Source organism: Vulpes lagopus, chromosome 17, assembly GCF_018345385.1.
Source record: "Vulpes lagopus strain Blue_001 chromosome 17, ASM1834538v1, whole genome shotgun sequence".
NCBI classification, from domain to species: domain Eukaryota; kingdom Metazoa; phylum Chordata; class Mammalia; order Carnivora; family Canidae; genus Vulpes; species Vulpes lagopus.
The window spans coordinates 6,081,956-6,105,195 of NC_054840.1; the positions used below are offsets into that span (position 1 = coordinate 6,081,956).

General features: G+C 42.5%; 1 protein-coding gene across 7 annotated transcripts in view; it reads left to right on the forward strand.

Annotated features, from left to right (window-relative positions):
* The window catches only part of PLD1 (phospholipase D1), a 206,854-nt gene that overhangs the window by 80,170 nt on the left and 103,444 nt on the right, over positions 1-23,240 (forward strand). For all 7 annotated transcript variants that reach the window (XM_041731565.1, XM_041731562.1, XM_041731564.1 and 4 more), the window contains 6 exons: positions 1,690-1,835; positions 2,044-2,149; positions 3,569-3,634; positions 11,102-11,160; positions 12,397-12,489; positions 22,408-22,560. In XM_041731565.1, the coding sequence (XP_041587499.1) occupies positions 1,690-1,835; positions 2,044-2,149; positions 3,569-3,634; positions 11,102-11,160; positions 12,397-12,489; positions 22,408-22,560 (623 nt within the window). The remainder of the gene's footprint in view (positions 1-1,689; positions 1,836-2,043; positions 2,150-3,568; positions 3,635-11,101; positions 11,161-12,396; positions 12,490-22,407; positions 22,561-23,240) is intronic.

The window sequence follows — 23,240 nt, forward strand, 5'->3', positions numbered from 1 at the left end:
GGGCTGTTGTCTCACAGAAGTGACCTTTGGCTCAAGTTTCACAGCCCGTAGGCTGCACCACGGGGTCTCAGACCTTTAACAGCTTCACAAAGGATGCGATGGCCCGTTTCCATGGTACCATCCTGCCTCGCAGTTGCTAAGAAGTTTAGTGTATGAAATTTGGGGTTTATATGTGAAGGATAAAACATGACATTTGCAGTGTTTTCTAAGTATTCCGTTTTCATAGAATGGGGAATACAATCCTAGGAAGTGTTAGCCACTTGCCTAAATTGTTTAATTTTTCTTGTTTATTTGGCTCATCCTAAATTGAGCGTTTTTCACTTGAATGCAGCGTTCTGGCCACTCTGAGTTTCCCTGCATTCTTCTCTGTGAAACATGATGGAGGATGATGCCTGTAATGTTGGCCAAAGTAAAAGGCAGCATATAATATTGAACCCCAGAATTGTTTTTTTTTTTTTTTTCAACTTCCAGTTGTAGTAATTGTCATAAATCCCAACTAGAGACAAAGCAAATGCTCGATCTGAATATTTACCAGTGATCTGGTTGGATTCCAGACTTCAGAGCACAAGTTGCATTACCTCTCGTGCTCATGTTTTATATGCTACATCTTCACAAAGTGGTCATACTTTGGAAGTTTGCAAAGTATGTCAAACATCAGTAGTGAATGACAATGGGCCAGGAATCTCACATGGGGTTGCTGGCAGCAGAGCTGAATCAACTAGAGGGAAGGAGACATTTACTTTCCCCTGCCTCCAGCACCTGTGGTGCCTAAATCTCCTAGCAGGGGCCAAGATCCCCACCCACAGCGCCCACTGCCCTGCCCATCCCCTTATCTCCACGCCCCACAACTCATGGACCTTCCTTCGAGAGCTCCTCTGCTTTATGAGCATCCCTCGGTCTCCTAACACTTTGTACTATATCAAAACTATCCCCCGGGTCCATTGGTTTTTCGGATTGAAATAATTCCCTAGTCAGTATATTTGCATTTTAATAAGAAATATTTTTACAATTTTAAATGGGAATTGATTTTAGTTGAGTAATTGGGAAAAGTATTTTGTGTGTAGGAAAATCTTCTGGTTCTTTCCCTCTAATTGTCGTGTCCCTTGCTGGTCACTAGTGGTGATGCTTCAGCGCAGGGAGATGTTGTGGACAAGGAGAGACCTTGGAGTATGTTTTAGGAGGAGAAGGCGTACATGTCATTTGGGAAGGGCAAGAAGTGGACCGAGATCCTGTCATGTTCCTAGAATCCATTTCCTAGCTTTCTTCTCACCCTCTCCAAGTTGTCTATTCACAGCTTATACTTTTAGACAAGCAAAATTACTGCTGATGACTAATCAGGGTTTTCACTCATTGTCTCCCTTACCTGGTTTCTTGTCTTAGGGCTGTGTGTGTGTGTGTGTGTGTGTGTGTGTGTGTGTGTGTTGTATTTGGAGCAATATAATTTGTGGGAGTTTGTCTTTGGTGTGGTTCAGAGTTTGTCTTATATATATTATAAAGTGAACATTTTAAGGGAATGTTATTTCTGTAATCAGTTGTTTTAGAAAACATCTTGCCTAAGTACTTAACCCAAAATATGTGTGCTGGATTTAAGGGTACTTCCATGTTATTTATTAATTTAGGCTATTGTTCATCGAAAGACTTTAGAATTTTTGTTGTTATCTAAAATATCATTTTTATTGATCACTGCAGGTACCGAGTATCAATCTTTACACTATCGAACTAACACATGGGGAATTTAAGTGGCAAGTTAAGAGGAAGTTCAAACACTTTCAAGAATTTCACAGAGAGCTGCTCAAGTACAAAGCTTTTATCCGAATCCCCATTCCTACCAGAAGGTAACTGTTGCGGAATTAATTACAAGGTTATCCCAGTATACAAGTTGGGTGGAAAGAGTATTTTATCGATATTATGGGTTAACTTGTCCATCGTCAGTGGATATTTTCTATTAAATAGTCTTTTCTAAAAATAAACCATTTTATGAAAGATAGTAGAAGAATATTATTCAAAGAACAATCTGATGTTTTCATTGCATGTGTGTTTTAGACACACGTTTAGAAGACAGAATGTCAAAGAAGAGCCTCGAGAGATGCCAAGTTTGCCCCGTTCATCTGAAAACATGATCAGAGAAGAACAATTCTTTGGTAGAAGGGTACGTCTTTCCGGTCTTCTGCTGTTCCGAATATTTTGCAGCGCTGTAGAAACATGGTGGTTCCTGGGGTGAGGGGGCCTAGCTGCAACTTTATTCACCTCGTGATCCTACCCGCCCTCCCCCGGGGTTGGTTTGGTTTCCCTGGAACTTGTTAGGCAGCACTTCTTCCCCAAGCCAATCTGACCTGGGGAGGGAGGTTGTATTTCCCAGAAGAAGGGGGAGTGTTCTATGAAGAAGCTGTCCTCCCACCAAGAGTCTCTTTGGGCTCATTGTGAGTCAAGATTGAGCTCATCATTGAGGGTTTTGAGATCTCCTGTTTAAAAGCATATATTTCCAAATGTTTGCTCGAGACTTTGTAGTAGCTTGTCCTAAATATATGTGAGGTCTCATTCCCTAACGATAGGTGGGGCCGTTAGGGCCAGAGAGGAATAGGACAGAAGCCCCAGGAGCAGGTGTTCCACCTCAGTGGGATGGTGGCACACAGGTGGAGATTGTTTTTTACTAGAAAATTAACAAGTAAATGTCAGTTCTGTTTTCTAAACTTTTATGTTCTGAAAGCGATATTTGATTTTGCCTTTGTATAGTTGTCATCTTGTTTAAAATCCTTTTTAGGGATCTAGAATAAGTATTTTCCAAGATACCTGGATCTATAAAACTCTACAGTTTGGGGTTTCTTTGGGCACTTATATGAATGCAGTTGAAAATGAGAAGCTGTGACTTTTAACATTTAGTGCTTCCACTCGTGATCATGGTCGACATGATTGACGTCGCCCTCACACATTTAAACATGTTTGAAATCAGGGTACAACTTCTTAATCTCTTCCTTTTTTCCCCCATGAACAGCTGTTTAAAAAAAACCTATAATAGATCTACCAGTAAATTCAGTGTTAGAATTCAGGAAATTCAGGTTTTTTATGAAATCAACAAATGCCTTAAGACCGTCCACCGTGGGACAAGTCCTGTGCTAGAAACTATGGAAGATAGGGGATCCCTGGGTGGCTCAGAGGTTTAGCGCTGCCTTCAGCCCAGGGCGTGACCCCCAGGTCCTGGGATCAAGTCGCACATCAGGCTCCCTGCCTGGAGCCTTCTTCTCCCTCTGCCTGTGTCTCTCCCTCTCTTTCTCTGTGTGTGTCTCATGAATAAATAAATAAAATCTTAAAAAAAACTATGGAGGATAAAAGAATATACAGCTTGGGTCTTGTCAGCCAGTTATAAAAAGCATAAGCATGTGAAATGCTAAGTAACAAGAAACAGTTGGAATGATGGTCCAGGGGAACTATGGAAATAACTCCTTAATGCTATTCAAGATTCCTTGTCCAGTGATAATATGAACAATTGAATAAGTTTGCAGAAGTTAAGGTGAGATAGTGATCACATCTCTGTCACTGTTATCTCTCATCTAATATATTTGTGTTACAGAAACAACTGGAAGATTATTTGACAAAGTTACTAAAAATGCCCATGTATAGAAACTACCACGCGACAGTAAGTACTGTTCAGTGACTTATTTTGAAATACCTTATAAAATCAGCTAAATATTGGGTCATTTTATTAACACAAGTGCTTGAATCCAGTCCTGCGTATTCCTTAAGTTAAAATTAATGATCTGAATGCAAAATTGATTTGAGAGCAATAATTTAGTTCATGGTAATGTTATTTCAAAAATGCCAAATAGAAATTAATGTGTCTAGCGCAGTAGATTCAAATGAACTTAAAACATTGCCCCAGGTTAGATTATCTGGAAATCAACGTCCTTTTCTCCTCAGGCTTCCAGAATAATGCCTGAAAGCATTTCTAACCCTGAAGAAAAAACACTTGAGTAGTAAGTGATGAAAACAGCTGAGCAGAGTTGAATAGGCAACTTAAACAGGGCGTGCTGCTTGGTTGGCCATCTGATCGGCCCGTGATGCTTATAAAAGGCCTGTCTTTTCATGTGAAAGTGAGAAGCATGGGAAAAGCTAGGGAGAGAAAAAACTCTCGAAATAAGAGAAAAGAGGTGGTGGGGCTTAGAAGCAGCTGGGAGGCACAGAGCTGGCAAGCAGGAGGGGAGTGGGCCTTGACAGAAGTTCTCAGAACACAATACCCTCAGTCCTCTTAGGGGTCTTGAAGGGGTGTCTTTGAAGGCTTAACCTTCCCTTATCCAAAGGTCCAGGTAACTGAGAATGTGCTGGATTATTGTATTTTCGTATCTGTGGATGTGTAAACCGTACTGCCATGGGATTGAGCGTATGTATATGGTTTATGTGCAGAAATTAAGAGTAGGCAGTCATGGCCTACTAGATGCGGCCTCTCGTTTAGAGAATGGCATTACATAAATACTTAAACAGGGAGGGGGTAAGGGCACCTGGGCGGCTCAGTCGGTTCAGCATCTGACTATTGGTTTCTGTCCATGTCATGATCTCAGAGTCCTGTGATTGAGCCCCACACGGGGCTCCACACTCAGTGCAGGGTTGGCTTGAGATTCTCTCCCCATCCCTTCCCTTTCCCGCTGTTCCTTCGGCATGCAGCATGTGCACGTTCTCTCTCTCAAAGACATAAATCTGGAAGGAAGGAAGGAAGGAAGGAAGGAAGGAAGGAAGGAAGGAAGGAAGGAAGGAAGGAAGGAAGGAAGGAAGGAAGGAAGGAAGGAAGGAAGGAAGGAAGGAAGGAAGGAAGGAAGGAAGGAAGGAAGGAAGGAAGGAAGGAAGGAAGGAAGGGAAGGGAAGGAGGGAGGAAGGTAGGAAGGAAGGAAGGTAGGAAGGAAGGAAGGAAGCCAGCCAGCCTTCTTGCTGCCTGCCAGGGTGTTATCTGGAGGCTGGGCAAGCTCCCAGCTGGTCCTCTGGCCCCCTGGTCACCACACACAAATGATCCAGTACCCAGCCCATGGCCCACCTTCCACAGCAGTTTGTGGTGTTATATTTGATGGACTTGAAGGAGTGTATGTGGTTTCATGATCCTGGAAGAGTTTTCCCAGGAAACCAGCAACTTGGGTCCAACCGGAGGATCTCAAGAGAAGGATGATGGCAGGGATTTCTTCTCTTCTCTAGGACTCAGGAATGTGCATCTTGAGAGAGTGTCACGAGTAAGGATATTACTGCTATTATTTACAATTCTATAGCTACTGTTGCTACTGCTAAAAACTCTGCTTCCCGTTCTCCGAAAGTCAAATGTGATGTTTTCTTTAATAAAGAATTATTTAAATGTGTACTAGTACTAGGATGCAAAGATTTTCTATGTGTTTCTCTCTATGGCCTGCCTGTGACTTCACTGGTACTGTTCTTTGGCTCTAGAATAGTAATTGCTGAGTCTTTCTACATATAGAAAGCAATGCAAAATCCACTGCATTTTGGATTCTGATGTTGATTAAAGAAAGTGTACAGTTTCTAAAATGTTCATTTTAATTTTCTAGTCATAAAAATCTTTCCAAAGTTGAGCCTCAGTAGATCCAGAAATTCCAGAATGTCTTTTAAACTTTTCCTTTGGGAGGAAAGACCTGGTTACAGCTGACCAAATCTATGTTACTCCACATTTTTGGTGGCTACTTATTTACCCCAAGGACAGAATTCTCCAGAGTGATTCAGACATAAGACACAATTTGATCTGTCTTAATTTTCTAACATTATTGAACTTTCACATAATGTAATCTGAGCTGGAGATTAGATTTACAGGCTTTTGCCTCATATTTGTGAAATTAGATTGGCATCATTGTGTGTCCTTTGATAATTATGAGAAATATTAAAACTCTTATCTATAAAGTCCTATTAAAAGTTATTTTTATACAATTACATATAATTAATTTATATTTTTATAAATGTAAAACAAGCCTATTAGAAATTAATTTGGGTCTTTAGGCTGGAGAGCATGAATCGTAGGTCAGGGGCTCAGATAGGATCATGTCTCTAATTTCTATAAAATTTTGATGAAACCAGACATGAACAGATTTTATTTTCAAATGGTCACTGATTAGGTTAATATTCAGATCAGGAATTCTTTTCTTCAGAATGACTTCTTTAATTCCTTTTTTCTTCCTTGAGGTTTTGAAGAACACAGTATCTTATGTTTTAGTGGGTTTAACGTCAGATAATTGCCTCAGAGATGATTGGTAATTTATCCTGTTTTCTTTACTCAGTTGTAAAATAGGGGTAAATGTCTTTGCATTCTCCTCAAGGCATAAATAGGTTTTAAAACAGGAATGTGTTTACTCAGTTGTAACATACAAGGTCTCAAATAGGATTCCTTTTATATTCTAAATTGCATTAGTGCTAGCTCTATTACTGAACCCACTAGCTGGGTATTTTATTTTATTTTAATTTTATTTATTTGGGAGAGAGAGAAGGGAGAGCATGAGGAGGGGGAAGGGGCAGAGGAAGAGGAAGAAGCAGACTCCCCAGTGAGCAGGGAACCCGATGTGAGGCTCGATCCCAGGACCCTGGGATCATGACCTGAGCCTAAGACAGATGCTTAACTGAGCCACCCAGGCGCCATAGCTTGGCATTTTATTTTATTTTATTTTATTTGGCATTTTAATTAGTAACAGGAAAATGCTTAGCTTGCAGGGAATTTAAAGGAAGAGTCATCAGGAACAGTAAATGTACTTTTTTCTAGCTGAAGATTAAAATCTAGAAATGGAACAAAACGTGTAATTTCCAAGAGAAGTGTCCTAGGTTGATAGGATGATATTTCTAATCATTTGACTGTCGTAACTCAGATTCCTTACCTCCTAGAGGGTAATTTCAAGCTAATCACCCTCTTGGAAGTAAGGAATCTGAAGATAAAACACCCCACAGATTAATAACACGGAGTTCGCAGCTCCCTTGTGTTGTAAGGTGAGTGAATTTAGTTTGGGGGGAAGAGTGGGTAAAGAGGAATAAAGATGTATACGGTATTTCCATGTCAGCCAAGAGAGGCTGTACTGTAACAGCTGCACCTGCAAAGTAAGGGAAGTCTTGTTTTTCTCATGATTGAGTCCTGAGGGTTGGGAGAGTCCAGCCTCTCCGTTTCCTCCACAGATGAGATCTCTTCTCTTTTCAATGGGGCTGTGTTCACTGTCTGACCTGGAAGGCAGGCTTTCCTGGAATAGGTGAGCCTACCTCCCATTCCCACCACAGGGGACTGCCCAACCCAATGCTCTTGTCTCCCTTGCTTCTGAGAATTTCCCACTTGGGCTCTTGCTTGAAGTTTTGCTACCTCAGGCATAAGGGGGGGCCTCTGAACAGCCCCTTCCCTTCCAGTGCAAACATGAGGTAGAGGAACAGTGTATACATGATTGCCAGGTAATTTCCTGGGTTTGTTTTTACCCCTTGGGCTAATGGCTTATCCCTTTTTCATTGGAGCCTTTACTTCCCTGTTTCCCTAGCATTCAATTATATTTTTCACAAGTTCCTTTGAAAAAAAAAAAAAATTTTCGGGCAGCCCAGGTGGCTCAGTGGTTTAGCGCTGCTTTCAGCCCAGGGTGTGATCCTGGAGACCCAGGATCAAGTCCCATATCGGGCTCCTTGCATGGAGCCTGCTTCTCCCGCTGCCTGTGTCTCTGGCCCCTCTGTGTATGTGTGTGTGTCTCTCATGAATAAATACATAAATAGTCTTAAAAATTTTTTTTGGAATGCCTGGGTGCCTCAGTGGTTGAGTGTCTGCCTTTGGCTCAGGGTGTGATCTTGGGGTCCCGGGATCCAGTCCCATATCAGGCTTCCTGCATGAAGCCTGCTTCTCCTTCTGCCTCTCGCTGTCTTTCTTTGTGTCTCTCATGAATAAATAAATAAAATCTTTTTAAAAATGTTGATTAATACATTATTAAAGAGATAGCAAGCCCTGTGGAATATTGTCGAGTTACACTGATCAGTAAATTCATGTTCTTGAGACTCACCTGTGCAAATACAGAGTGGAATTGTTATCACTAAAGATGCACTGAGAAGTATGGGCAACACAATCTTTGTTAAATTTCACATTGTGTTATTTGGGTTTGCTTCTAAGTTGACCTTGCCGCATTTACTTTTAATCTGATAAATCTGTATTAGAACATAAAGTCCCTGAGATTTTTTCTTTTTCTTTCTTTCTTTTTCTTTTTTTTTGGCCTATAATAGGGTAGTTGTTTCTTGAAATATCTCCCCCAGTCACGCTGAAGTGATTAGGATCATTTTAAGTTTTATATTGGTGCACAACTTTAAATTTTCTGCATTGCCAATATGTATTTGTTTTATTTAGATGAAATTCTTTACACGTTGCAATTTAATTATGATATTCTAAAGTTATGATTTCTGAATTATTTCAAAGAATACTTCTGTTGTCAACTCAATGATAGGAGCTATATGAATAAGAAACTATCCAGGTATTAGATAAATGGTTTCCTTGATTTTTGCTTTTCCTTTTCTGTTTGTCCATTTAACTCTTCTGTAGCTTTGCATATAATTAGTTATACCACTGTAGTAGTTTCTTCCAGTGTAAACTAGGATTGACATTTTCTCTCTGCTCCCTAGAGATAAAATGAGAAGTTGTGGCTTAGGGTTTTAAAACATTTTGGATTGATTCTATCCTCAAAGTCTACAGTATCACTTCTAATAATTTACGCATTACTATATTTTTCCAATTAGAAGCATTTCCCTAAATCAGATTTTTAAAAAAATGGTACTGAATGACAACGTTTTATATGAGAAATTAAACCTAAAGACTTTATAAAATCTTTATAAAAAATTGGATGTGAGAATTTGTTCAATTCGGGGTTTTTCAGTCTTTCTGAATTTTAAATTCTGCCTCAAATAAGCCTGAGAAATGGAAGCATTTAATTGGGTAAGGACTGACAGTAGTGAGAGATTTGTCGTTATTTTGCTTACAAGGTTAATATTAGATTATTTTCAGTCGCATATACAAAACTTTAAGGAAAGCCTTATGTTTCATTTTATTAATCCCACGTAGAAGCCTAAATCAAATGCCATTTCTTCTGAGGTATCATGTCAGTTGGGAAGTGGCCACCTTCCCTCTATACCTACTTTGACATGGAATTGTTGTGGTTCTTCCCACAGATCTTTGTTGATAGGGAATGTTTTCCATGTCTGGTCTCCCCTCTGCTTCCTGGTATCAGGAGCATATGTTTTTGAGTTTGAATTTTCTGTTAATGCTGTTGTACATGACGTACAACCGTTGGTAGATCTGGGCCTACCCTGGTGACTTTTAGAGAAAATTCTCTAATTGGGGAGCATTGTAATTTAATTGTAATTAGGGAAAATTCTGAAATGTCCGACTCTAGCTGTTTCAAGGAATACAGGACGTAAAACTTGTATATATGCTGAGAACTACATAATGTCCATTGGTTTTCCCCTCTGCTTTCACATTTTCATTTAACACTCGTGGTGAATGATTTACTACTTTTGCAGCTTTGTCTTAAAGATACTGTCTGGTCTGACCTAATTTTGACTCTATCCCTTGCTAATTGTATTATCCTGGACAATTTTTTAAAACAGATTTATTTGTTTTAGAGAGCGTGAGCATTCATCTGAAGGTGTGGCAGCAGAGGGAAAGGGAGAGAGAGCCTTAAGTGGTCTCCATGCTGTGTGGAGCCTGACTTGGGGCTGAATCTCATGACCCTGAGATCATCATCTAAGCAGAAACCAAGAGTTGGACACTTAACTGACTCTGCCACCCGGACACCTCTATCGTGGACAATTTATTTAACTTCTCTACACCAGGGGTTTGGAAACTATGGCCCATGGACCAGATTGAGCCTACTGCCTGTTTTTGTGTGGTCCATGAGCTAAGAATAGTTTTTACATTCTTTAATGTTTGAAGAAAATTCTAAAAAGAATACTTCATGACATAAAAAGCATAGTAAACTTGTATTTTAATAAGCATAAATTAAGTTTGAATGGCATGGAGCCATGCTTATTCATCTATGTATTGTCCGTGGCTGCTTTTATGCTACAGTACTTAGAGCATATGAAGCACAAAGCCTAAAATTTTTATGTCCGACTCTTTGTAGAGAAAGTTTGCCTATCCCTGCTCAGTTTTCCCTTCTGTACAAGGGGAAAAATAGCACTTCTTGCAGAGCGATCTGAGATAATGAATGAAAAATGCTCAGTATAGGGCCAACAGATAGATATTAAGCAATCAGTAAATGTTAGCTATTGATGTTGTCATCATCGCCCCATAATCTATATGGTAAAGGTGGGCCTGAAAAATCTCTTCCTTTTCTCCTTGCTAAAAACAAAATTATTTTTATATTATTGTTATGCAAAATTATTATTGTTTTTTTCTAAAGAGCGTGAGTGTGGGGTAGGGGAGGGGTAGGGGAGAGGGGGTGAGAGGATCTCAAGCAGACTCCCCACTGAACGTGGAGCCTGACACAGGGCTCTATCTTACAACCCTGAGATCATGACCTGAGTCAGACGCTCAACCAACTGAGCCTCCCAGGCACCCCTTATTTTATCTCATTTGTGTTTAAACATTCTGGTATTCTCCATGCTCAAAGATCTCCTCAAACTCCCTTCATTTAATTGTACATTACTCTGTTCATCTTGCTCACTATAGCCCCACTGTACACCCAATGACCTTTTTTACACCTTCCATGTCCCATCTCCACCTCCATCTCCCATTTCCTCATGCCAAGTCTACTCCACCTTCCAGAACTTGGCACCCACATCACTGCCTTCATATAACCACTGTTATTTGAATGTACACTATGCCATACAATCCCCTTTCCCGAACAACAAAAACACAGGAGAATTTTGGGAATAAAATCCCCCTTGGCAACTTTCTTGAGCATCCTGTCTGTATATTTGAGAGCACACATCACTTTCCTGGTTGTGTTTTAATTCTGCATACACTTTGAATCCGTTCTTTCAGGGCGATGCCATTGTTCCAATTTGTAGAGTTCCCCAGATGTGTTTAATGTAGCAGTATCTGATGGATATTGTTTTCAAATGCAAACGTTTATCTTTTTTTCTTTCTGCTTTCCTAAAGTATGGATTTTTGGCCTCTTTTCAGACAGAGTTCCTTGATATAAGCCAGCTGTCTTTCATCCATGATTTGGGACCAAAGGGCATGTAAGTTCCAGGGTTACATCTTAAAGAGAATTGTGAAAGCTGATAAGTATTACCATTTGATTGACCATCCTGCCATGGTGACAGAGCTTACCTGACTTGCCTACTACTAGCTTATTTTCTTCCCAACAGAGTCAGAGCCACTCAGAGGGTCTATTTATACAGAGTGGTACCTTGCTATTATTGAACAAGGGTAGCAACTGCTCCATCCTCCTTCTTAGGGCCTTGCAGCACAGATTTCCCCTCACCCAACATTAGGAATGTTTAATACAGGTAGCAAATATGGTATGTGGGAGAAAGCATTAGACATAAACGTATTGCATATTTGAAAGTTGCTAAGAGAACCCATCTTAAAGGTTCTTACCACAATAAAAAATTTTAACTATGTATAGAGGTGGATGTTCACTAGACTTATTGGGGTGATATTTTGCAATATATAAAAATGCCAAATTAATGTGCTGTGCACTTGAAACTGGTATAATGTTATATGTCAATTATACCTCAATTTAAAAAAATCAAATGTATCAAGTCCCTTCTTTAAATAACTTACAAAAGTTAGCTATTTATCACTCATTTTCATGATTAAAAAAATAGTGTGTAAAATTTATGCTAGGTAACAAGATTGAAATTTACTTAATGATTATTTTTCCTTCAATAATACGAGAGCTTGATGTTATCAAGAGCTTTAGTAAAGAACATTATTAGTAGTAGTTTTAATTTTTTTCTTTGGTTAAGCCATTCGTGTTGTTTCTTGTCATATCCCTCAAAAGTAAGATATTTCTCTTTCCAAAGCTCTAATAGATGTGCCTTGTTCCTTTGGTATGACTCGGTCCTAGAACTGTAGGTAAAAGGATGAGTATTTGGGAACCTTCGGGCAGGTACCTCCAATGGTGTCGACAGCAGCTGAACCATCCCTGGGCAGGCCTTTGGTGATGTCTGGGGTCTTTTTCAGCTTGTCCCAATGACTGGAGGGTACACTCAGCATTTGGAGCCAGAAGCCAGAATGCCTAAGGTCCCGCACTGTGTGCAAGAGAATTTTGCTGACCAGTTGCTTTTAGAGATCAGCAGCTAGAGTATCCAGCCTAGTGAATTCCGTATTGAGCTATTTGAGAGTGAAAAAGGAAGGAGAAGAAGTGATGTGAGAAGGAAACCGTTTATTTAGTCCAAGTGGTGAGACTGTATCAGCTAAGTGTGAGTTGGAAATCTGAAGACGCTGGGTTAACTTGATGTCTCTTTTAGAGAAGGTATGATAATGAAAAGATCCGGGGGACACAGGATACCAGGCCTGAATTGCTGTGGTCAGGGAAGAGCCTGCTACCGCTGGTCCAAAAGGTAGGACTTTGCCATTTTGTGTGTTTGTTTTAATAAACTGGATGTTTGGGGAATTTCACATGCTGGTTTTCAATTACGAATCCATTATATATCCTTTGAAAGTTACAGCAGAACAAATTTTAAATTATCTTAAGTCCCAGGTTTCAGCACCCATTTAAATATTCTAACTCAACCTGGGGCTTGTAGGCAGAGTGTGCAAAATTTATTTTATAAGTAAAAATAAACTCAAAAACTGGTCAGCCGAAGAACTTATACAGATGACCAATAAGCACAGATAGATGTCTCAGTATCACTAGACATTCAGGGATTGCAAATCAAAACCACAGCGGGGTCCAACTTCACAGCCACTAGGATGGCTGTCATGAAAAAGACACAGTAACAAGTGTTAACAAGGATGTAGAGAAATTGGAACACTCCTAGATTGTTGGTAGAAATGTAAAATGGTGCAGCCACCCTAGAAAATGGCGCAGCAATTCCTCAAAATGTTAAACACAGGAAGTGGGTTTACCGGGCATATGGTAACTCTAGGTATTTACCCCAAAGAATTGAAAAAATATGTCTGCATCACAATTGGTGGAAGATGCTTTCACCAGCAGCATTGTTCAAATAGCCAAAAAGTATGAACCTCCCAAATGTCCATGATTTGATGAACGGTTAAACAAAATGTGGTATATGTGTACAGTGGAATATTATTTGGCCATAAAAAGAGTGAAGATTAATGGGAATGGGGTTTCCTTCTGGGTCGATGGAGCTATCTGGTTGTACAACTTTTTAAATATATTGCAAACCACTGAATTATACACTTTTAAAAGGTGAGTTCTACAGTATGTGAATACAATGTTTAGAAGTTTTTAATGAAAACAAACAAAAAAAATTGAAATACTAATTCCTGCTGTTTCCTGAATGAATCTCCATAACATGCTAAGTGAAAAAAAAAAGCCAGACACAAAAGGCCACATTTTATAAGATTTCATTTGTATGAAATGTCCAAGAATAGACAAATCGATAGAGACAGAGTAGATGAGTGGTCTCCAGGGGCTGGGAGGAAAGGAGAATGAGAGTTACTGCTAAATGGACATGGGGTTTCTTCTGGGTGGTGACGACATTCTGAAATTAGGTATCAGTGGTGATGGTGCACAGCTTTAGGAACATCCTAAAAACCACTGAACTCTACACTTAAAAAAATAAGCTAAAAGATAAAAGAAGAATTGGTCAGATTTCAGGGATCATGATTTTAGACTTAACATTTGTAAGGATGTATATTCTGATGTGTGATATAGACAGAGAACATTATTTTTTTTAAAAAAGATTTTATTTATTCATGAGAGACACACAGAGGGGGAGGCAAAGACACAGGTAGAGGGAGAAGCAGGCTCCCTGCAGGGAGCCCGATGCGGGACTCGATCCCAGGACCCCAGGATCACAACCTGAGCTGAAGGCAGACGCTCAACCACTGAGCCACCCAAGTGCCCCAGACAGAGAACTTTAATTCATATCCTGTGTCCTACCCAACCAGACTCCTGTGGACCAGCGTTCTCATCTGATTCTTGTTTGTGTCCTCAAAGCATTTATCACAATGTTCTGGAGATAATAGTCTCTGTCTCTCTCTTAGATAAATAAAAATAAAACCTTAAAAAAATATATATATGCATCAAAACTCTAAAACTAAGACTTAACTTTAAACATATTTAAGACACACTACCAGCAAATCATACCATTAAGTCAAGCTCTTATTTTCTCGATTTTAAAAGGATAGTAGAAGGGGCGCCTGGGTGGCTCAGTGGTTGAGCGTCTGCCTTGGGCTCAGGGCATGGTCCCGGGGTCCTGGGATCGAGTCCCGCATCGGGCTCCCCAGCAGGGAGCCTGCTTCTCCCTCTGCCTGTGTCTCTCATGAATAAATAAACGAAATTGAAAAAAAATCAAAGGATAGAAGAAATTACAAGGAAAAGATCAAGAGATTAGACTGGAGAAAATAGAAAATTTCTGAGTTCCTGTAAAACAGTTTTGCTAAAATTAAAAAAAAAAAAAAGGAAGTAATGCACTAGAAAATATTTGTCTTCAGGATCCCTGGGTGGCTCGGTGGTTGAGCACCTGCCTTGGGCCCAGGGTGTGATCCTGGGGTCCTGGGATCGAGTCCCACATCGGGCTCCCTGCATGGAGCCTGCTTTTCCCTCTGCCTGGGTCTCTGTCTCTGTCTCTCTCTGTGTCTTTCATGAATAAATAAAAAATCTTAAAAAAAATTTGTCTTCAGACAGAATGCTGTAACTTAGCGCTCAGCGGGCTCCGGTGCGGAGTCCTGCGGAGCACTCCTGCCCTGACTTCAGCTTTGGTTAAGGTGGCCGCTGGGCTCAGCCCAGGCTTTCGGAAGGCAGCACCTGCGAGTCTTGCCCAGCCCCGGGCGGGGGGGTGATGCCCCCACCAGCCCTGCACCGGCTCGGGCCCGCACAGTGGGATGCGTGCAGACCAAGGCGTCCTTGAGGCCTCGCGCCCTGCTCCGCCCCCCGTGCCCCCCTGCCGGGGCTCCCAACCTCCCTCTGCACCCCCCGACATGCCTCCTTTACTCACACCCTGGTCTCAGAGCAGACTTGGGGGCCAACCCAGCCGGGGACCTCTGCCCAAGCGACGGCCACCGTGGTCTGGTCCCCGCGCGCTGACCGGGGCCTAGTGTCGCCGGCTGTGCTCCAGCGCCTGTGACAAGGAGGCAAGGCCCCTGCCCTCGGGGAAGCGACAGGGAGTGGAGGGGGGGAGGCCGCAGCTCTGAAGGGACGGGAAGGCCTTGAGGCTGGAGAGGGGACCTGGGCGCGGGGTCAAGGGACTACAGCCAGCGGTTCGGCTCCCTGCGAGGGGCAGCCGCCAAAGACGGGGCCAGACGTGGGTTTTTTTTTTAAGATTTTATTTATTTATTCATGAGAGACACACAGAGAGAGAGGCAGAGACACAGGCAGAGGGAGAAGCAGGCTCCAGGCAGGGAGCCCGACGTGGGACTCGATCCCGGGTCTCCAGGGTCACACTCTGGGCCGAAGGCGGGCCCTAAACCACTGAGCCACCCAGGGATCCCCAGACGTGGTTAAATCAAACAGCTGAGCTCCCTCGCACCTTAAGCTTCGGATTAAATCCAGCCTCTACCAGGGCAACCCAAAAAGATCCGATCCTCCCTGGAATGAAGCGTGTCGTCGTTTTACAATTGTGCGGATCTTTCCACAAAGGTTGAAGCCTTGGTTCCCCTCAAGAGGTATTTCCCGAGCTACGTGGGCGCGTTCCAAAGTAGCAGTACCAGAGAAAGCGGCAAGCTGCGGCTGACGCCGTTAGTCTAGAAGTTTCCTCAGGGCAGAAACTATTGGTATCCGAATAGGAGTTGCTTTTAAGGAGGACACATTGGTCACTCGCTCTTTTTTGTGTTCATATCCGTGCTCAAGCATCCGATCGCTTTCTCATGCTTGCTACCTCGGCGCACCGAGATCACGCACAGGGGCCAACTGAGCTTTCGGTGTGTCTCACAGTGACCTGGTCTCGGGGACAAGTAAAAAGAAAAATAAAAAACAAAAGACAAACACGGAAACCATTTCTTCTCACAATTTAAAACATCTGCTCATGGGCAGCCCTGGTGGCTCAGCGGTTTAGCACCGCCTTCAGCCCAGGGCATGATCCTGGAGACCCGGGGTCGAGTCCCGCGTCAGGCTCCCTGCATGGAGCCTGCTTCTCCCTCTGCTTGTGTCTCTGCCTCTCTCTCTGTGTGTGTCATGGATAAATAAATGAAATCTTAAAAAAAAAAAAAAAACATAAAAAAAACATGCCGCTCATGCGGCATATCTGCATCTGGTAGTGGACTGGACGAGAAGTTTCTCATCTCAAGTAACGTCCAAGGAGATGTATGGATTTTAAGAAATAAGTGTAGCATTTATTTTGCTGAACTCTGAGCCATACCCAGAATGCTACAGACAATAAGAACAAGCAGACAGATGGTTCCAGGTCAGGGCAGGAAGCTAAAGGGAGCGGTGGGTGGGGTCGGGGCCTCCCTGCGCAGGAATGTTTAGGCGGAGAGCGCAGGAGCAGGAAAGGCCCATGGGAGCTTCTGGACAAAACAATTTCTAGGCAGAGGACTAGCCGACGTAGAAGCCCGAAGAAGAAGCACCTTGGCAGGTGTGAGGACAGCCGGGCGTGGGTGGGGAGAGAGAAGGGCAGGGGTGAGGCCCAGAAGCCTGGCTCCGGGGCTGTCTGCATTTCAGCGCCAGAGCAAGGAGTGGCACGGGCAGGAGGCGCTTCTTAGAACAGACTAGAACCTCACCTGCCTGAGAGCAAGAATGTCTGTGAAAGGGCCTGTTCCTGGCGCGAGGCACAGTGCTGAGCAACGTACGTGCATCAGCCCCCTGATTTCTCACAAGCACGGGTGAGTGGGTCACTCATTCCAGGGGGGGAGCCCCCTCCAGCCGTGTCCCCGGGCTCACGCAGAGCTGGAACTGGAGCCCAGGGAGGGCGACTCGTAGGGACGCGCTTTGCTCCCCGAGCAGCTGCCGCTGGCTTCCCGAAGACTGGTCACCCGTTCCTCTCTTGGCGAGTGGCCTCTTATTACATAAAAAAAAAAAAAAAAATCTATTGACAAAAGAGAGAAATGAAAGAAATCAGAGGAGTTTCAGGAATGGTATAATCAAGAAGAGCTTTATAGAAAAGCACCACGAGTCCATTTACACTGATGTCTGGATGACTAATAAGAGGAATTCATTATCAAAACTCAAGTTGTCTTTTGCATTCAGCTTTTTCAAAAATCCAGCTGTCACAGGGGTTGCCTGGGTGGCTCGGTCGGTTAAGCATCCCACTCTTGATCTCAGCTCAGGTCTTGATCTCAGGGTCATGAGTTCGAGCCCCGCGTTGGGCATGGAGCCCACTTAAAAAATGCAGCTGTTACTACTACGCTCTTCTGTATTTGCAGGCGCCGCATCTCAGAGGGGCAGGGGAGGAGGGCACTTAGGGTACCCCCAGTGCTGACCGGTGCTCCGGGACCCCCAGCCGTCTCCTTGCCATTGCTAAACAAGGTGTTGATCACCTGGCCTCTGAGCAGATTGAGAAAAGTACCTGTTTCTTTTTTTTTTTTTTTAATATTTTATTTATTTATTCATGAGAGAGAGAGAGAGACAGAGACAGGCAGAGGGAGAAGCAGGCCCCATGCAGGGAGCCCAGTGTGGGACTCGATCCTGGATCTCCAGGATCACGCCCTGGGCTGAAGGCGGCCCTACACCGCTGAGCCCCCCGGGCTGCCCCTAAAGCACCCACTTCTGCAGGAGGACACTGCCAACATCGCAGGCCTCCTGCACCGGGGCTCCCCGCGTAAGGCGTACCTGCACCATGGTCCCTGTGGCCTGGTCCCAGGGACATGTTTTCCAGCCCTGGTCCCGATGGTTGTGCCACCAGCCTCTGCTCTTAGAAGCATCTCTGAGATGTGCTGTGTAATGCCAGCCACATCGGTGCCCCTGGGGACAGCTGGCTCCGGTGCGAGCGGTGTGCTCCACGTGCAGGCCCCCAGGTTCACGGCAGCTGCGGAGGGCACGGGGGCGCAGCAGGGCCCGGCCGGGAGAAGGAGCCCGGGCAGGCACCGGTCTGGCCGTGCCCTGGCCTTGGTTGACTCCTGCCGACGGGCAGCTCCGCAGCTGCCTCACACCTGGGCCTCGACCCCCTGCCTGGGCGTCCTGCGCCTTGAGCGCCGTCGTGAGAATTCTTACAAAATGTGTAATTCCTGCACTTACGACAATTATTGAGAATCTGACCCGTTATTCTACTCAGGTGCCTTCCATTGGGTCCCAAATGGGAAACTTCCTTTGGAATTTAATTTTTTTAGGGGGAGACACCTTTTGATTTCTTTAATGTATTTGTTGGGTAAGAAAAACCAGGAAGCTTGGCATCGCCCTAATTATGTTGATATTGTGGTTAGGTGTTTGCTTTCTGTGACCTTACTGTTTTTCCCTTTGTTCACCGTTATCACATGTATGGCCTTTACTGTTAGTGAGGACATAACTAACTAAAACGATCCCATCCCTTTTTTTTTTTTTTTTTGATCCCATCCCCTTTTATTAGGAAGGAGCTGGCCTATACATTGAAAGACAAATGAATGAAATGAAACTAGGTGGAGGGCAGCCCGGGTGGCTCAGTGGTTTAGCACCACCGTCAGCCCAGGGTGTGATCCTGGGGACCTGGGATCGAGTCCCACGTCAGGCTCCCTGCATGGAGCCTGCTTCTGCCTCTGCCTGTGTCTGCCTCTCTCTCTCTCTCTCATGAATAAATTAATAAAATCTTAAAAAAAAAAGAACATTAAAAATAAAAGAAACTAGGTAGAAACCAACATAGATTTGTCTGTAGTAAACCCCCAATTATGAAGCCCCTAAATTGCCATGTGGTTAGCAATTTTGGTGACACTGTATCATAGATTTTTTTTTTTAGGTGCCGGCTTCCCATGTTACGTTTACCATATTCCTTACCTCGTGAACGTATTCACAGAAATGTTGGAGCATTTAGTATTTCTGTCTTTAGATTTTTGAACCTCCTTACTGTTTTCCTTTCCTGTTCTAGAATGTGCTTTACTTTGTGTGATATTGAATATGATATGCCCCTTGTTGTTTTATTCAGTTATGAACTGATTGATCACTACACAGTTGCCAGTAAATGTGATTATATGGTGTTATATGCAGCATGGCACCATTGCCATTTGTGTTCATTTTATTTATTATTTTTAAAGATTTTGTTGATTTATTCCTGAGAGACAGAGAGAAAGAGGCAGGGGCAGAGACAGAGACACAGGCCGAGGGAGAAGCAGGCTCCATGCAGGGAACCTGATGTGGGACTCGATCCCGGGTCTCCAAGATCAATGCCCTGGGCCAAAAGCAGATGCTCAACCACTGAGCCACCCAGACATCCCCATTTGTGTTCATTTTAAATCAATCCCATACTTTCGCTCGTCCCACCGCCCTTGTCATGCCCGTCATCTACATCCTTACTGCTCAAATGTCGTCCTAGCATGGACATTGCCCTTGAGCTTATTAGAAACGCGTAATGTCGGGCCTTGCCCCAGACCTACTGAATCAGAATCTGCACTTTACTTTTATTATTTATTTTATTACTATTATATTTCACTGACGTATAGCTGGCATACAACGTTATGTTAGTGTCAGGTGTATAACATTGTGCCTCCGCACTCATGTGCATTATAAAATGCTCACCATGATACATAGAGTTACCACCTGTCACCATGCAAAGTTATTAAAATATTATTGACTGTGCTCCCTATGCTATACTTTGCATCCCTGTGATTTCTTTATTTTACAACTGCAAGTTTGTACCTCTTAAATCCCTTCACCTATTTTGCCCATCCTCCCACTCCTCCCTGCTCTGGTAACTCTACATGTATGAGTCTCTTTCTGTTTTGTTTCGTTTGGTTGGTTGGCTTTTTTGTCTTTAGATTCCACATAAATATGAAGTCATACGGTACTTGCCTTTCTCTGTCTGACTTATATCACTTAGCATAATACCGTCTCTAGGTCCATCATGTTGTTGCAAATGGCAAGATCTTTTTTTAATGGTTGAGTAATACTCCACCATTTTCTCTATCCATTCATCAATAAGTTACTTCCTTATCTCAGTTGTTGTAAGTAATGTTGCAATAAACATAGGAGTGCATACATCTCTTCAAATTAGTGAGGTTTTTTTGTTTTGTTTTTTGTTTTTCTTTCAGGCAAGTATCCAGAAGTAGAAATGCTGGATGATTTGGTATTTCTATCTCTATATTTTTGAGGAACTGCCATACTGTTCCTCATGGTGGCTGCACCAATCTATGTTCCCACCAACAGTGGGCCAGGGTTCCCTTTCCTCCACATTCTCCCCAGCACTTGTTATTCCTTATCCTTCTGGTACTAGCCACAGATTTTGCATTTTAACAGGATACCCATGTGAGGCTTATTCACGGTAAAGTATAAGAAGAGTTGTTCTTTATTATCGTCGTAGCTTGCGAGCCTGCCCCACTATATCCCTCTTTATCATTCATACCTTTCTTTCTAAAACACAGCTACCATGATAGTCTCATCCTCTCCCTTGCTGGGGCATGAGGATTCTCTAATTTAATAACCATCCTGGTGTTTTTGTTAAAAACACAGATGGTTAGGGTATCATGCTGAGTGAAGTCAGTCAGTCAGGGAAGGACACTCATCATATGGTTTCACTCATACGGAGAATATAAGAAATAGTGAAAGAGACCATAAGGGAAAGGAGGGAAAATGAGTGGGAAAAATTAGAGAGGGAGACAAACCATGAGAGGCTTCTAACTCTGGGAAACAAAGGGTTGTGGAAGAGGAGGTGGGCAGGGGGATGGGGTGAGTGGGTGACGGGCTCTGAGGAGGACACTTGATGGATGAGCACCTGGTGTTATATGTTGGCAAATAAAACTTCAATAAAATAAAATAAAAATAATGAATCAGCTGTGGGGCCTGGGAAACTATTATTTTTTATTATTTTTAAAAATATTTATTTATTTATTTATGATAGAGAGAGAGGCAGAGACACAGGCAGAGGGAGAAGCAGGCTCCATGCAGGGAGCCTGCCGTGGGACTCGATCCCAGGTCTTCAGGATCATGCCCTGGGCTGCAGGTGGCACTAAACCGCTGCACCACCGGGGCTACCCTATTATTTTTTTTTTTTTAAACAAGCATCTCAAGAGCTTCTGATGGCAAAGCAAGTTTAGGAAACTGGTCCCATGCTATGAAATCAGCCTCCTGAGCATGGCCTTCATTCACACTGTCCGCAGTGTGGCTTTTGCCCATTTTTCCTTACTATACTCCCTGAGACGCTGGCCACACAAGACTTTCTCCCAACACGTGCAGCAATTGTTTCCACACCGCAGTGCCTTTGCCAGCTCTTCCCTCCGTGCGGGATGCAGGCCTCGGGCTCCCTGCTTTGGGCTTTATTTGATAGGATCTTTCTGGCCTCGCTCAGATCCACCTGTTTGGGAGAGTGCTTCTAGCTCTTTCTCTAGTCAGAACTAAGGACTCCCTCTTAGACCCATCACCTTTTCAGTTTCTAGCACCTTCTTTGTGCCCCACTAGCCTCATAAGCTCCTTGGAGAGCATGTCTCTTTTACCTCTGTGCTGTTTCTTTCTTTCTTCCTTTTTTTAAGGTTTTATTTATTTATTCATGAGAGAGACAGAGAGAGGCAGAGACACAGGCAGAGGGACAAGCAGGCTCCCTGCAGGGAGCCCGATGTGGGACTCGATCCCAGCACCCCGGGGTCACGCCCTGAGCCAGAGGCAGACGCTCAACTGCTGAGCCACCCTGGAGCCCCTCCTCTGTGCTCTTTTTCCCCCCTTACTAACTCCCAGCTTATCACTGTATTTTTCCATTATGAGACTCTTAAATATATATTGAGTTGAATACATAGATGCTTTTGAGAGACCACATCATTTATCAATAGTCCTTAAACCTACAATTTGAAATAAAAAACAGAATATGTAGAGTCTTAGATGCTTACTGGGTTGTTTTGAAAGCAGGATTTTTATCTCTCGAGAGACTTATTTGCCTCTTTTATAATGGTTTATCTTAGCAGACGTTTTTCCAGTGCATTTCCATTCTTCCAAAAGCTGAGGCTCCTGCTGTACATGCAAGTGCTACCTGCCCATAGCAGGGGCATCCTCCCAGGTTATGTCATTAGTGTTTACAGAGCTAATGAATTACTTTGAATTGCTTGGTGCTTAGAAAAACATAATAGACTTATTAGTTTTTTTTTGTGGTTGTTGTTGCAAAGTGACTTTTAAAAAACAAATCCCCTGTGTAAAAAATAAAATCATATCTATGGTCTGCTAGAGTGCTTACTTAACTTGACATAATTTGCTCTTTTTGTTTCAGTGATTCAATACAACTCTAAAAATATTTATTCCCTTCCTACAGGTGGTTGATAGTGAAAGATTCATTTTTACTCTATATGAAACCAGACAGCGGTGCCATTGCCTTTGTGCTGCTGGTAGATAAAGAATTCAAAATTAAGGTCGGGAAGAAGGAGACTGAGACAAAATATGGACTCCGAATTGATAATCTTTCAAGGTAGAAATTTCAAATATTTTGACACAATTTATCTCAAAACCAAAGATTTTCTCCCAACTTTAAGTGAAGAAGGAAGTAGAAATTTAACTGTTAGAAAATTGTTATTTAGAACTCATCTTCAATAAAAAATAATGAAATGACTTTTCTTTCTATATATTTTTAAGTATATATCGCTTCTCAGCCTTGGCTAAGATCAGGTGTATATTTTTTTGACTATAGTATATCCAGTGTGCAACAGTCAGAATGAACAATCCCATGGGTTGATTTATGCCTGTTTTAACAAAATGTATGCCTATTAACAAAATTAATTACTCAGTAATACCATTTTACCAAACAAATTAAGGAGTGATTGTTTCACATTTTTAAAAGATAAAATTTTACTTTATAAATTGATATCCTTTAATTAAGAGAAACACATAAACAGTGATTTGGTTTACAAAAGTTCTCTTTACACATAGATTTTAAGAAAAATATCTTGAACGGATATTCAACTGCCCATTTACTATGGATTTTATTAGCAAGTGTGTGTGTGTTGATAAATGTTTCTTTCTGGAAGACTGTGTATGTCTTTTTCTCTATATACACACATTTGGCTCTACAAAGTTTAGCTTTATGTATACAAATATATGTATATTTCTTTCACACATTGACATACACCCACACACACCCTAATACACATT